General features: G+C 44.0%; 1 protein-coding gene across 1 annotated transcript; it reads left to right on the top strand.

The window, feature by feature from the left end:
* Window positions 1-21: 21 nt before the first annotated feature.
* On the top strand, window positions 22-12,660 carry ireb2 (iron-responsive element binding protein 2). The gene is made up of 22 exons (XM_076089493.1): window positions 22-117; window positions 2,196-2,282; window positions 2,663-2,828; window positions 3,022-3,159; window positions 3,306-3,530; window positions 4,136-4,205; window positions 4,711-4,894; window positions 4,991-5,130; window positions 5,383-5,554; window positions 5,644-5,744; window positions 5,934-6,050; window positions 6,574-6,733; window positions 7,034-7,169; window positions 7,876-7,960; window positions 8,038-8,194; window positions 8,464-8,588; window positions 8,691-8,795; window positions 8,909-9,051; window positions 9,524-9,671; window positions 9,831-9,953; window positions 10,100-10,285; window positions 10,464-12,660. The coding sequence occupies exons 1-22, from the start codon at window positions 93-95 to the stop codon at window positions 10,572-10,574; spliced, it is 2,904 nt and encodes a 967-aa protein (XP_075945608.1). The 5' UTR covers window positions 22-92; the 3' UTR covers window positions 10,575-12,660.
* Window positions 12,661-13,009: the final 349 nt, after the last annotated feature.

Genomic DNA, 13,009 nt, shown 5'->3' on the forward strand with positions numbered 1-13,009 from the left:
CGTGGCTCTACATCTCCGTGCTCCTGATTGGTCGGCTCGGAGTTGCCAGTTCAGTCGTGAAAAACGGGGTCGTGTTGATTTCAGAAGTCATCATGGCGCTCACTCCGCCAGTCAAAGGTAAAGAGGTGTCTTCTGCTAACCGTACCTATTTTAGCCGTCATCCGATCAGCCGTTTACCTTCTATAAATGACACGCATCCCCCCTGAAAGTAGCTGTCGATTGCTTTTAGTTGCTATTAAAGTGTACCCGGCGTCAAACTGTTGGGAGACATATAAGCTAACGTTAGCTAGCAAGAGAAATTAGCTAACGCCGAAAGCTAGATGTGTCTTTGCTCTTCTCACAAATGTCACAACATTAGCGTCCTCTCTAGCTAAGCGTAAAGTGTGTGCTAATTGTCTTTCATTTTTCTTATCACGTCAAGACGTCCAGCCAGTAGCCCGATAAGTAGTTGTGGTTAACGAGAGTGTGCTTCACGATAAGGACTAGTGTTAGCTAAACGTTAGCTTTGTAGCTGTCTCTCATACCATGTCACCAGGACACATCCGAGAGGATTTAATGGTTGATGTTCGCAGACAGCATCGACACCACGTTAGTTTACCGTTACAACGCGTGAGTTCACAGTTGTATTAATCGCAGGGACTTTGTACAAACAAGACGAGGATTGGTTTATATTTTAACCCAAAACGGAAAGTGGGATTATAGGCCATCGTGGGAATGGCATTGTCTGGTAAAGCAAACTCCCAAATGAGTGTAGTATTGAGTCAGATTTTTGATATTTGACATATGTTTCCAAACAATAATAGGTTATTATCAGTGAAAACAGGTTCCCAAAATGATTTATCTCCACAGGATCTCACTAGTGTCTTTGTTGCGTGTCAAGTAGTAACATATGATACTGAATGTTTTCCATTCTGCCTGCTTTGCATTAGGTTATGGCTTTTATTTTTTGCATACAGTTATTTATGACACTTGCTGACACAAAGCATCACGGTGATGCAGTGAATCATGTGACCAAAAGAGGACAAATTCCATTGAATAGGTTGAAGTCATGAGCATCTTTAGCTGTGGATGTTCAAATTGTTCTGCCTTAATAATAAAAGCACACTTTTTGAATCATTTTACTTCTATATATGTTGTAGTGGGCACAAACGCTGATCTTAAATCAAAGATCTAACTATGACAAAAGCTGGTTCATGCCTGCTTAGTTGAATGGAGCTAAATCACATAATTTAGTTGTTTTTAATTTTTCTCTGGCAGCAGTGATAATACTCTTGTTGCTTTGCCGCACCGCTAGTGAACGTGTTGAGAGGAAATACTGCCGATGAAGAAGATATGAAACCCCAAGTGTGCCAATTTGCTTTATCAGATTTGAAAGACTCGCTAAACCAGTTGTGACATGTGCTCACATCTTATCTGTGACTTTCACCTCTGCATGATGAACTTCATCAGGGATGCTTGATGCTTGAGGGCATTCTTCCTTTTTATATTTGTTCAGTGAATGCTTAATATGATTTAGGAAACCAAACCTACAGTACAAGCTTTAAAAAAGACAACATATAGTCATTTTACACAATATTTAACTCTGATTAAGTCAAGTCAAGTGTGTGCTATGCAGTTTGTGTTTCCTAATCATCACACAAGTGTTTCTTTCAAAGCCAGTAACCTGAGAGCCAAAGTTACAGCGTGTTGATGTCCTGTTGAGAGACCTGTGAGCAGAGTTGTGCCAAGATTCAAAAGCTTACTGCGTCCATAGGAGCTCAGCACTTGCTTAGCTTAATTGTTACACCGAGTTTTAAAGTAGAATATCATCAACATTTAACAGCTGGAGCCCAAATAAAGGTCACAAAGGAAGAAATGAAACCAGAGAGATCGTTTACCTTTTTTCCCCAAATGCACTGTTGTTCATTGTTACATTATTTAAGAAGCTTATTTACAGGACAGTCTAATTCAGAGTTTGGTCATTCCTGAGACCAACTGCTCGGCTACTTATAACCACCAATACAATGTGGTATGTACAGTAATAATCCGATGCTATGGATGCACTGCTGTGTGTGTGCACAAACATTTAAAGTTAAATTCTCATGGAGTAATAAACCTGTCCAACCTGCAAGTACACATGCTGAGCCAAAAAAATTATTTAATTACACAGGCTGGGCTGATAGTTGTATTAACACCTGTTTGTCTTCCCTCTGCAGAGCACCCATACAGCCATCTAATCGACACGCTGAAAGATGGCAGCATCAAGTTCTTCAATCCACAGAAACTAAATGATCCGAGATACGGTGAGTTCAGGCCCTCTGACTGACAGAAAGGTCGCATATTTAAACACGTCCCTCTTTCCAGACCCTTTTCCAGGTGGCATTTATTTTACTCAGATCTGCACGATGTAGAAGAAGTAGTACGACATGTTTACCGCAGGTGTGTCTCAAGATAGCCGTGTAAAAATGTATGCATGTGAAAAGTCTTGAAGAACATGTGTAAACAGCAGTCTTAAAGATGTCGTAAATATACCTGTATGTAAATACAATTGTTGAATTAACCTTTGAGAGCCGCTTTTTGGTTTGTAACTTCATAGTCTGGTTAATAAACAATCCAATTTAATTACACATTGTTGACTGTAGGAAATTAAACAGCACATTGTGTTCATTGTTCCTCTGTGTAGACAAGCTGCCTCTGTCCATCCGCGTCTTACTGGAGGCAGCAATCCGTAACTGTGATGGCTTCTACACAAAAGAAGACGACGTCCAGAACCTTCTGGATTGGCAGCAGCAGCAGAATGAAGCCGAGGTGCCGTTCTCTCCAGCGCGAGTCCTTCTCCAGGACTTCACGTGAGTTTCACACGGATCTGGGTGAAACAGATGATCCACTAGGAGTTGGCGTATTAGATCTTGTGTTAACATGATCTTTCTTTCTGAGCCTTTACATAAACAAATCATTAATATCATCATACTTTGAGTTATAAAAGAAGAACATTCCTATGAATCCTTGATTAATTGTTCCTCTCCTGGTTTCCTTTGACAGAGGTATTCCTGCCATGGTGGACCTGGCAGCCATGAGGGACGCTGTGGCCAAACTTGGCGTGGACCCCGGACTAGTCAACCCTAAATGTCCCACAGACCTCATCGTAGACCACTCGTTACAGATTGACTTCAGCAAATGGTGTGTTTGCATTAATATTATCCTTTTTATATGTTGACAATGAGCTAAAGAAAGTGAGAAAACGTACTTATTTTGGCTGTATTCACTGAAACAGCATTGTTCTCATAATGTATTCTGTAATATATATATATATATTTTACCTACAGTGCCATACAGAATGCCCCAAACCCAGGTGGAGGGGACGGTCCAAACCAGAGCCAGGGTCCTTCCCGTTCCACCCCCTCCAGGCGAGGCTCACAGTGCGGGAGCCAGCGGGGCTCCTGTAGTAAAGCTTCCTGCAGTGACCCTCCGGCCTCCCCGGGTCGACCTTCTGTCCAGCAGATCGAGAACACGCCTCTCCTCTGCCCTTTCCACCTGCAGCCTGTGTCTGAGTGAGTCTGCTCGTAAACATGAACGTGGTTTTATCTCTTTGCAGCTATTGGAACGGCTGTTTGGTCAACTAAAAGACCAAATTGATTTCACAAACTCTACAACTAAAAGAAAAACAGTCTCCCCCCTTCTCCAGCGATATAATTAGGCTACTGTAACAAGCGTTCTGTTTAACTACTCAGTAACTTTGGGCCGTTTTAGCTAAATGTCTACACCGTTGTCTCGTGAATTACTCTCGTGTTCCAAAACAAATCCAAAAGGATTTTGTTTGATTATGTCGTTATGAAAGTAAAGGCCTTGCTATAATGATCTTAGCATAAATATAATGGAAGCGTCGGGGGTTAACGATGAATTAGTTGGTAAATGTTAAACGAGTAGTCCCAGACCGCTGAAGTCAGTGACATTACACAACAATAACAAGTACGCTAGCTAACATTAGACTCCATTGAAATAACATTAACAGCTAAGATTACATGCAATGATGGGCGAGCGTTTTCTAAATCAAAACAACACAACCAAAAAGGTGCCGCGTTTGCGTGCCTCTTGACTGATTGACACAGAGTTCCTCTTTAGCATGTCTCGGGTTGATTTGTTGTCTTTCCTGCAGACCTGAAACCGCTCTGAAGAATCAGGAACTGGAACTCGGCAGAAACAAAGAGAGGCTTCAGTTCTTTAAGGTACAGCAAACAGCAAAAATAGTTTTGGACAATCAGAGGGTAAGACTTGTCTTGAAGGTCATTTTTACAAATTGTATCTCATTCTTTTAATCCATGCAGAAACCAAAGTGTAAAAAACACAAATCACCATTTTATGGGCGTTATGTGTCGGACTATTTCTGTTAACTCTGCTGCTCAACTGGTCCTGATCAAGAAGTAGTCCTCAGCAAAGTTAGCGGGCAGCTAGCTGTAGCTTCAGATCTACCACACAGACAGGAGTGGTACTCGCAGCAAGAAAACAACTATTTAACACTTTTTATTACAGAAGGAACTGGCTCATAGCGCTTATTAATCAAACAAAATACATTTTTGGCTCATGGAAATGTTCTGTAGCTTTCAATGAAAAGAAAAGAACTTTGTCTCTCCCACTTGAGAGAGCAGAACAAACCAGTATTTGTACCTCGAGTGAGACACAAAGTTAAATATTTTTTCTTCCTATTCCTTTCCCTGTCTGTCAACCAAACAGTGGTGTTCGAAAGCGTTTAAGAATGTGAACGTGGTCCCTCCGGACGTTGGCGCAGTCCACCAGGTGAATCTGGAGTACCTGTCCAGAGTGATCCAGGTCACCGACGGGTTCGTCTACCCCGACAGTGTGGTGGGAACCGACTCGCACACCACCATGATCAACGGCCTGGGCATCCTGGGCTGGGGTAAACCATTTTACAGACTTCAAAAGTTCTCACCAGTTGTTGACACATTCGTCAACCATTTAAAAATACAAAAACATCCATGCTTTCCTCCACCAGGTGTTGGGGGAATTGAGTCTGAAGCGGTGATGCTGGGCCAGCCAGTGTCTCTGACCCTTCCTCAGGTGGTGGGCTGTAAACTGGTGGGCTCCATCAACCCTCTGACCACCTCCATAGACATCGTCCTCGGCATCACAAAGGTAACACTGCTCTGCCCTCCTTCATGCCTTATTAGGACGTCAGTTCTTCTCAGTGAGATACCCAAAATGGACACCTCACTAGTCGAGGACAGTGGTGTTTAAAAATGCCCAGTCAGTTACTTTTGAATCATCAAAACGAAAACATCACCGCAAGAATCAAAACTGAAACTGTTATCATCTATAAATGCAGTACAAACATCGAACTCTTGCTGCTTAGTGTGTACTTATGTAACTTGTGTATTTATTTTCCAGCACTTGCGGCAAGCTGCGATCGCTGGAAAGTTTGTGGAGTTTTTTGGACCGGGTGTCTCCCAGCTGTCGGCTCCTGACCGGACCACCATCGCCAACATGTGCCCAGAGTACAACGCTACTGTCAGCTTCTTCCCAGTCGACCATGTCACCCTCCAGCACTTTAAAAAGACAAGTGAGTCAGCAAACAGCGACGCTGCTTATTAAGGGTTACAATAACCGATTCTGTCATGCGTTGGTAACTTGTCATCATTTTCCTTCCAGGTTTTACCCAGGAAAAACTTGACTTACTGGAGTCTTACATGAAGGCTGTGAAACTGTTCCGAAACTATGAAGAACCCTCAGAAGACCCTCAGTACTCTGAGGTAATGTTCAGACCTCGAGGGTCATTGGTGGTGGCTCAACACCCTGTATGTGTTTAACATTAAAACTACGTCAAGTAATTCCCCTTTTTGTCTCTAATGATGTTGGTGCCAAAATTAGCCTGTGGGTGCCGCAGTAGAGGAATTTAATTTCATAATAAAGTGAAACTAAAACCATTCATCTGTGTGCAGGTGATTGAGATCAACCTGACTTCTATAGTGCCGCATGTGAGCGGACCGAAGAGGCCTCAGGACCGAGTGGCGGTCAGCAGCATGAAAGAAGACTTCCAGAGTTGTCTTGATGAGAAGGTAACAAACAAAAAACTCATATTAATGTCTACTTCTGTTCTTTAGGAGAGGAACCAAGTGTGCATCCAGGCAGAGATACTCGGGTGCAAAGTGTGAAAGAGAAAAAGTTGCAATTGGAAAACATTGCCTTGAAAAAGAGAAATAAACAATGTATTAGGAGCATTAAGACCTACGAATACTCGCCTGCAAATATGATATGTCTCGGGCTTTTATTGTGAAAGGTAAGAACAGAAGAAGTAGATCTGGTCTGCGTAGCCGCTCGAGGATGAAATGAGTAATAAAGTTTGCCGTCTTGGTTCAGACTATGGAGCCTCCATGTTGTTTGTTTCCTAAACTCAACATGTTCTTCACAACATATTTACGGAAAAACTGCCCCCGGTGTGTAAAGGCTGTCCCACTTCTGTGCTCTGCGTGTCCTCAGACCTCAGTCTTATGCTGACATGGTACATGGAGATGCTGGTGCTGCTGGTGCTGCATGGTGGACTACAACAAGTCATTTACTTTCTTTGGTGTTTCCCTGCAGGTCGGCTTCAAAGGCTTCCACATCTCTAAGGAGAAGCAGGACACGTGCGTTCCTTTCCTGCACGGTGGTCAGGAGTACCAGCTGGCCCACGGCTCGCTGGTCATCGCTGCTGTTATCAGCTGCACCAACAACTGCAACCCGTCCGTCATGCTGACCGCAGGTAGAGGACCGAGTCAGAAGAGGAAACTGTGATCAGGTTTCCTCTGAAAATATTCCCCAATTTCATCTGTATATCATGCTGAGCATTACTCAACATGTAAGATTCACAAGCGTCGCTCTATCAGATGACGCATATTGTGTTTTCTTTTCACGTTTTTTGTTTCTTTTCACTTAAATCCTTTAATCTGATTATGTCTGCACTCTCACATCCCCAAATGTTCTCCTTTTTCCAGTCATTCACAGAATGAATATCCCGTTTTGTGTCTCTGAACTCACTGTCATCTCTTTTTGTGATTGACAGGTCTGCTGGCCAAAAAGGCTGTGGAGGCGGGCCTTGTTGTCAAGCCTTACATTCGGACCAGCTTGGCTCCTGGAAGTGGCATGGTCACGCACTACCTCAATACCAGCGGAGTCCTGCCTTACTTTAGCCAGCTGGGGTAAGCGTGTGTACACAGTGACGGCACACACACACACACACACACACACACACACAGGCCCCTTTAACACCAGGGCAGTGACCTGGGTTAAACCCGTACCATGAGTTTAACTTTGCTCAGCTGTGGTTTGGAAAGAGTTTTTTATGATCATTTTGCAGGATGTAGTTTGTGGCACTGTTGGATTGGTGTTTCTATTATTTTGTCCACCCCATTTATAGGTACATGTAATAATAACAAGCACCTCTGTAGAGTTTAATACAGTTTAAAAGTCCTTGGGACCTAAGAAAGTTGCAAGGAAACATCTGTAGTGCCGTCCAATCAAAAGCAATCAACTATGTAAACAGCAAGTGAGTTTACCTCACAGACAGACAGGGAGCCTTGATCAATCAATGTAGATACGGCTAATAAGTGTAAGATATTTGTGTGATTTAAACAGCTGTGTATGCAGATTATGATTCACTACATGTGACAAAAATAGACGTGAAAGCGTAAAACAAGCGCAGGACTGAGTGTGGATCGATACGTTTAATAAAATATTATATATAAGAGTATCTGTTCCGTGAGACGGACGTCAAAAAGGCTTCGAATAGTACTGTCGGTGTGGACCGGCTGTAAGACAATTCCATGATTGAGTTTGAGTTTTTGTGTGAAAGAGAGAATGCCGAGTGATTTGACGACTACCCTGTGTGTTCCTTCACACCTTTAGGTTTGAGGTGATCGGCTACGGCTGTGCCACCTGTGTGGGGAACACGGCTCCGTTACCTGACGCTGTCGTGGATGCGATCAAACAGGTTCGGTCTCCGTAATGCAATCTTAAGCTTTTCTGTGCATCTCGCGTCAACGGTATTGATGATCTGCTGTGTTTCAGGGGGACCTGGTGGCCTGCGGTGTGCTATCTGGAAACAGGCACTTTGAAGGGCGCCTATGTAACTGCGTGCGGGCCAACTACCTGGCCTCCCCTCCCCTGGTGGTGGCCTACGCTCTTGCGGGGACTGTGGGAATCGACTTTGAGAAAGAGCCTCTGGGTAAGGAAGGCACACGGCAGGAGCTCCTAAGCTGCTCCACTAAAACCTGACGGTCATTATGGGATTTTAGGGATTTGGCTGATTACAGGGAGTGAACATTTAGTGATTTTGTGTCTTGTGCAGCCATGCATCAGCCGTAGAACAGGTGACAGAGGAGCATTGTGGGTAGTCTGGTTATAGCAGTGACATTAAACAAAAAAAGCCGCATTCATTTAAGGCTTTTAGACTTGAACACTTCTAACATTGAGCATCCTGTTGTGTGTGTGAAGGTGTGACGTCGGAGGGGAAGGAGGTGTATCTCTGTGATATCTGGCCGTCCAGGGAGGAGGTCCAACAGACTGAGGAGGACACAGTCATCTGCTCCATTTTTAAGGATCTCAGGGGAAGGATGGAGGTCAGGACACGATCCATCTTTATTTATTTTATGTCTCTTTCAATTTAAATCAAGTGAATTAATGATTCCCACTGTGCTCTCTCTCTCTCGCTCTCTCTCCAGAAAGGGAACACGCTTTGGAACAACATTGAATGTCCAGATTCTGTGGTTTTCCCCTGGGATCACAAGTCCACATATATCCGTTCGCCGTCATTCTTCAGCAAGTTGGTAAGTCTACAGAGTCTCCTGATTTTACACATCGAAGGAAGTACAGAAATAAAAAAAAAAAACAGCAGCAGTTTTGACAACAAAGTGCCTCCTCTGCTTGTCTCTTGTCTCAGAGTAAAGAGGTGCCGCCTCCTCAGTCCATAGAGAACGCTCATGTCTTGCTGTTCCTCGGGAACAAAGTGACGACGGACCACATCTCACCGGCGGGCAGCATTGCCCGGGTCAGCGCCGCCGCCAAGTACCTGCTGAGCAAACGGTCAGTTTCCAATCAGACGTGGTGGTGAGAGTCGTGAAGGAGTCCAGACGAGTGGAAACCAGATTCTGATCGAAGAGAGGATGCACGTTGTTAACAGATTACTGCACGGACACCGAGTCCTCATCACCGTCCTAAATTAAGCAAGACTGCTTATTTTGGCTGCTTCCAAACTACAGCCTGTCCTACTAGTGGGAATAATAAAGTTTATTATTTATTTAAATGTATATGGCAAGGTTTTGTGACAATAATATCAATAATTAGTTGAAAATCTTCAACAAAAGCTACAGGAAATATGTGGAGATAGAGGAACTCATAATTCAAAATCATGTCGAAATATATCTTTCATTCACGAATAAATATTGAAAGATATAATGTCGAGGACGGATGTCTGCACAGTCTGTTGTATGATTGAGTCGGCAAAGGGTTTGAGTTTTGACATTTAATTACATCTCACTCTGGATGTTTACCTCAGCCTGACGCCGCGGGAGTTTAACTCGTACGGCGCTCGCAGAGGGAACGACGCCGTGATGACCAGAGGCACGTTCGCCAGCATCAAGCTCCAAAATCGCTTCATCGGCAAACCGGGCCCGAAGACTTTGCACATTCCTTCAGGCCAGACGGTGAGTGAGAGCTTTTTAAGAGCAGTAAACTAATACAGCGAATACAAACACCTGTGTTTGTGATACTTTAGCTGTGGCACTGGCACGGGCTTTGTTTTTGCAATGTCAGACCAGCTGCTAATAACATGTCCTCCTCTTGTTTGCCTTTTTTAAAATCAGCTGGATGTGTTCGAGGCAGCTGATCGCTATCAGAGAGACGGCGTTCCCCTCATCATCCTGGCAGGCCAAGACTACGGCTCTGGAAACTCCAGGGACTGGGTAGCCAAAGGACCGTACCTGCTGGTAAACTGAAGCACACACACGACTTCTTACTTCATCTAACATGGTACAGTTACATTCCAGTGATTACACTCCACAAGGAGGTATCGCATTTCTCGAGTTCTCCCTCACCCCCGTGCCTCACTTGTTTTTGTCGCTCACCTCGACAGGGGGTGCGCGCGGTCATCGCCGAGAGCTTTGAGAAGCTGCACAAGAACCAGCTGGTGGGAATGGGCATCATGCCGCTCCAGTTCCTGCCCGGCGACAGCGCAGACTCGCTGGAGCTCAGCGGGAAGGAGAGGTTCACCATCGCCCAGCCGGACAGCCTGAGTCCAAGGCAGCAGCTCACAGTCAAGGTAGGCTCGGCCCTGAGCTGTGATCACCGTCCGGACCTGTGTGGTTGTTTTATTGTTTGTTAGCTAAGATGTGGCAAGAAGTATTAGCTGCTAGATGTTAGTGAAATATCCTCTTCATCAGCATCTTAATAAACCACTTTGAACGCTTTAGTGAAGGAGTTTCTATGTTCTCTTCCAGACCAGCCAAGGAAAGTCCTTCTCCGTCACTGCACTGTTTGACACGGAGATGGACGTTATCTTTTTCCGTCACGGAGGTCATCTCAGATATGTTGCTCGGACTTTGCTCTGAAACCGCCTGCAGCCCGGTCCCCGAGCCCCACTGAAGGTGCCCAGCGGTCTCTTCATCAATTCCCCAGGTTGTCTTCCGGACGGAGGACAAGCGGCTCATCGGAGCGACATTGAGCCCGATGATTTGTCCGTTTCGAGCTGGATGAACCTCCCCAGACTTTTAGGGTCATGAGACGTCACGTTTTAGACCTGAGCTGCTTCTTCGTCACTACGCACGACTGCAGCGTCTCTCCTCACAAGAAGAAGACGACGTGGTGACATTCTCTCAATCAGGAGATTGAACCCAGGACGACATTTGAACATCCTTTTTTTAATTATTTTTATTGTGTGTGAGACCGGATTTGCTGCGTACTGAGGGGACATTTCTTAAGGAGTTGAGCCACGAAGAAATGACTCGTGTCTGCTTCTGTTGTCATTTAACAAAATAATTCAATAAACAATGCTGCCGAGAAAGGCTGACATGGTGCTAGGTACTACGGCATGAATACTTTGTTTTTTAGGGCGGGGCCTGTTTTTACCAACATCCAAGCAACGTCTAATCTTTGCAGAATTGACACCCTTGAATCGCCCAAATAGCTTTTACTTACATGTCGCCAGTGAACGTGTCCAGTTGAATCTCTTCCTGAGACTGACGACCTGCATTATTAGCACACGTATTTATTTAAAGGGGAACTCCACAGATTCTACACACCAAAGTCTCTTCACAGGCCTTGGAGAGAAAACGGTTGTTTAAATACTTGCGCCTAATGTTCACCCTACGAGCGACAAAGCAACACAACAAAAAGTATTGTTAGTTAAAGTATGGACAGCTACTTTGTCGCTGCTGAAGTGTTGCTCAAGCGCTCGTTGTGTAGTTATGTCGTTTAATATCGCAGCAAACTGACAAACGACGAGACATTTTCCGTTTATTAGAGAGAAGGTGACCGTGAAACACAAAGCAGCTCAACTTTGAGTAGTTGTGCCTCACGCAGCATCGGGTGTCAGTTTGACCCAAATGTCCATCTGAACAGCTGGCTCCTGAGTTGCATTGTGGGTAATGTTGGTGCCAGGTTTTGAGAAGAAGGAAGAATGTGTGGAGTAAAGTAAGAAAGCGAATGACTTTATTTCCCAAAATTCTTAGTTTTTTTTTTAATACAAATTCTCACTTTTAACATCTGGATCCATTTCTGGTAACGTGTCCCGTCGTGACTCGGCGCGATGTCGAGTTAAAAGCTGCATGAAAGGGACAAGTGTGATGATATCGCTTCATATCTTCGGTGCTTCTCACTTTGACTTCTGTCAGACTTATTGAATATAACTAAAGCTCCTTGCATGAGGAGGTCATCAAATCAATTGTAGTGAATAATGACTGATAATAAATGCTCATTTTCCAGCTAATATCGCAGTTTGAATTGAATTCTAAGTGACTGGATGGAGAGCAGCCCGGCCTGTAGTACAGGTATTCTTAAGTTCTATAATTCGTCCCATGTGCTGAGGTATTGGACTGTTTTTCTGTTAGCTCTGTATCATGTTCTGCATGTTCGAGTCATTTTGACACAGTAAAGAGTATTTGTTAGCTAATGGCACTTTCTAAAAGTCATCCCTTCATTGTATCATGGCACATTATTTAGAATATAGATTGGAGCCTTTATGCTTTTATGTTTTTAGGGAGCGTGGTATAATACTGGCTGTGCTTCAGAGACGTTATTTATTATGTAATTCATTGAAACCATATACTGCCTGAACCTGTTTGTCGTTTTAAAAGTGATGGAAAACGTTTAGTCAACTGCCAAAACAAGTAGCGAGCTGTCACGAGTCATCGTTTCTACACTGCTTCATATTACATGTAGGTTTGAAGTTCCTCCGCCCATCTTCACTGTTTGCCTTCCTAGTGTGAGGTTGTGTTTTAATTAGTGATACCTGGATGCAGCACGGTGTGAAAGCTTTACCTGTAGCGGCGTGTGTAGCAGTTAATTGGTCCAATGCTGCCGTTTCCCACAATCTCAGTTTAGGGAAGCAAAGTGTGTTGCTGCACACGTGAAAAGGTGTCTGTGTGTAACTCTGACTCATATTGTAAATAGTTTTTAATAAATGGTAAGGAAACGCTGGTAATGTGGCTGTCTGTGAAGCGTCAGGAGGCTCTGGTGAAGGTAACGTCCCTGATTTTACACATAAGTTACTAATCATCAGTCTGTGGAAACTAGTTGTGTAATATATAACAAGGCGGCAGCTACAAGAAATAAGGGACTAAGTCCTTGCATACTATTCTATGACTTTACCAAACTGTTTAATAACATGCTGCAATATGACATGACATGCTAAAGTAGGACCTTTCTATGACATACTATTCTATGTTTTCATACTTTATATACTATGACTTTTTATCACGTTAAAGACTATGACTTTCTGTATGGCGAGCAGGCAGCAGGGGATGGACCCAAACGCAGGAGAAGATAA

Source organism: Anarhichas minor, unplaced genomic scaffold (assembly GCF_050575085.1).
Source record: "Anarhichas minor isolate MPS153535 unplaced genomic scaffold, ASM5057508v1 ptg000011l, whole genome shotgun sequence".
Lineage (NCBI taxonomy): Eukaryota > Metazoa > Chordata > Actinopteri > Perciformes > Anarhichadidae > Anarhichas > Anarhichas minor.

Coding starts and splice junctions, on each gene's coding strand:
- ireb2 (XM_076089493.1), top strand. CDS start 93: ATGGCGCTCACTCCGCCAGTCAAAG. Junction 8,195..8,463: donor CTTTGAGAAAGAGCCTCTGG/GTAAGGAAGGCA, acceptor GTGTGTGTGAAG/GTGTGACGTCGGAGGGGAAG. Junction 8,796..8,908: donor CGTCATTCTTCAGCAAGTTG/GTAAGTCTACAG, acceptor CTCTTGTCTCAG/AGTAAAGAGGTGCCGCCTCC.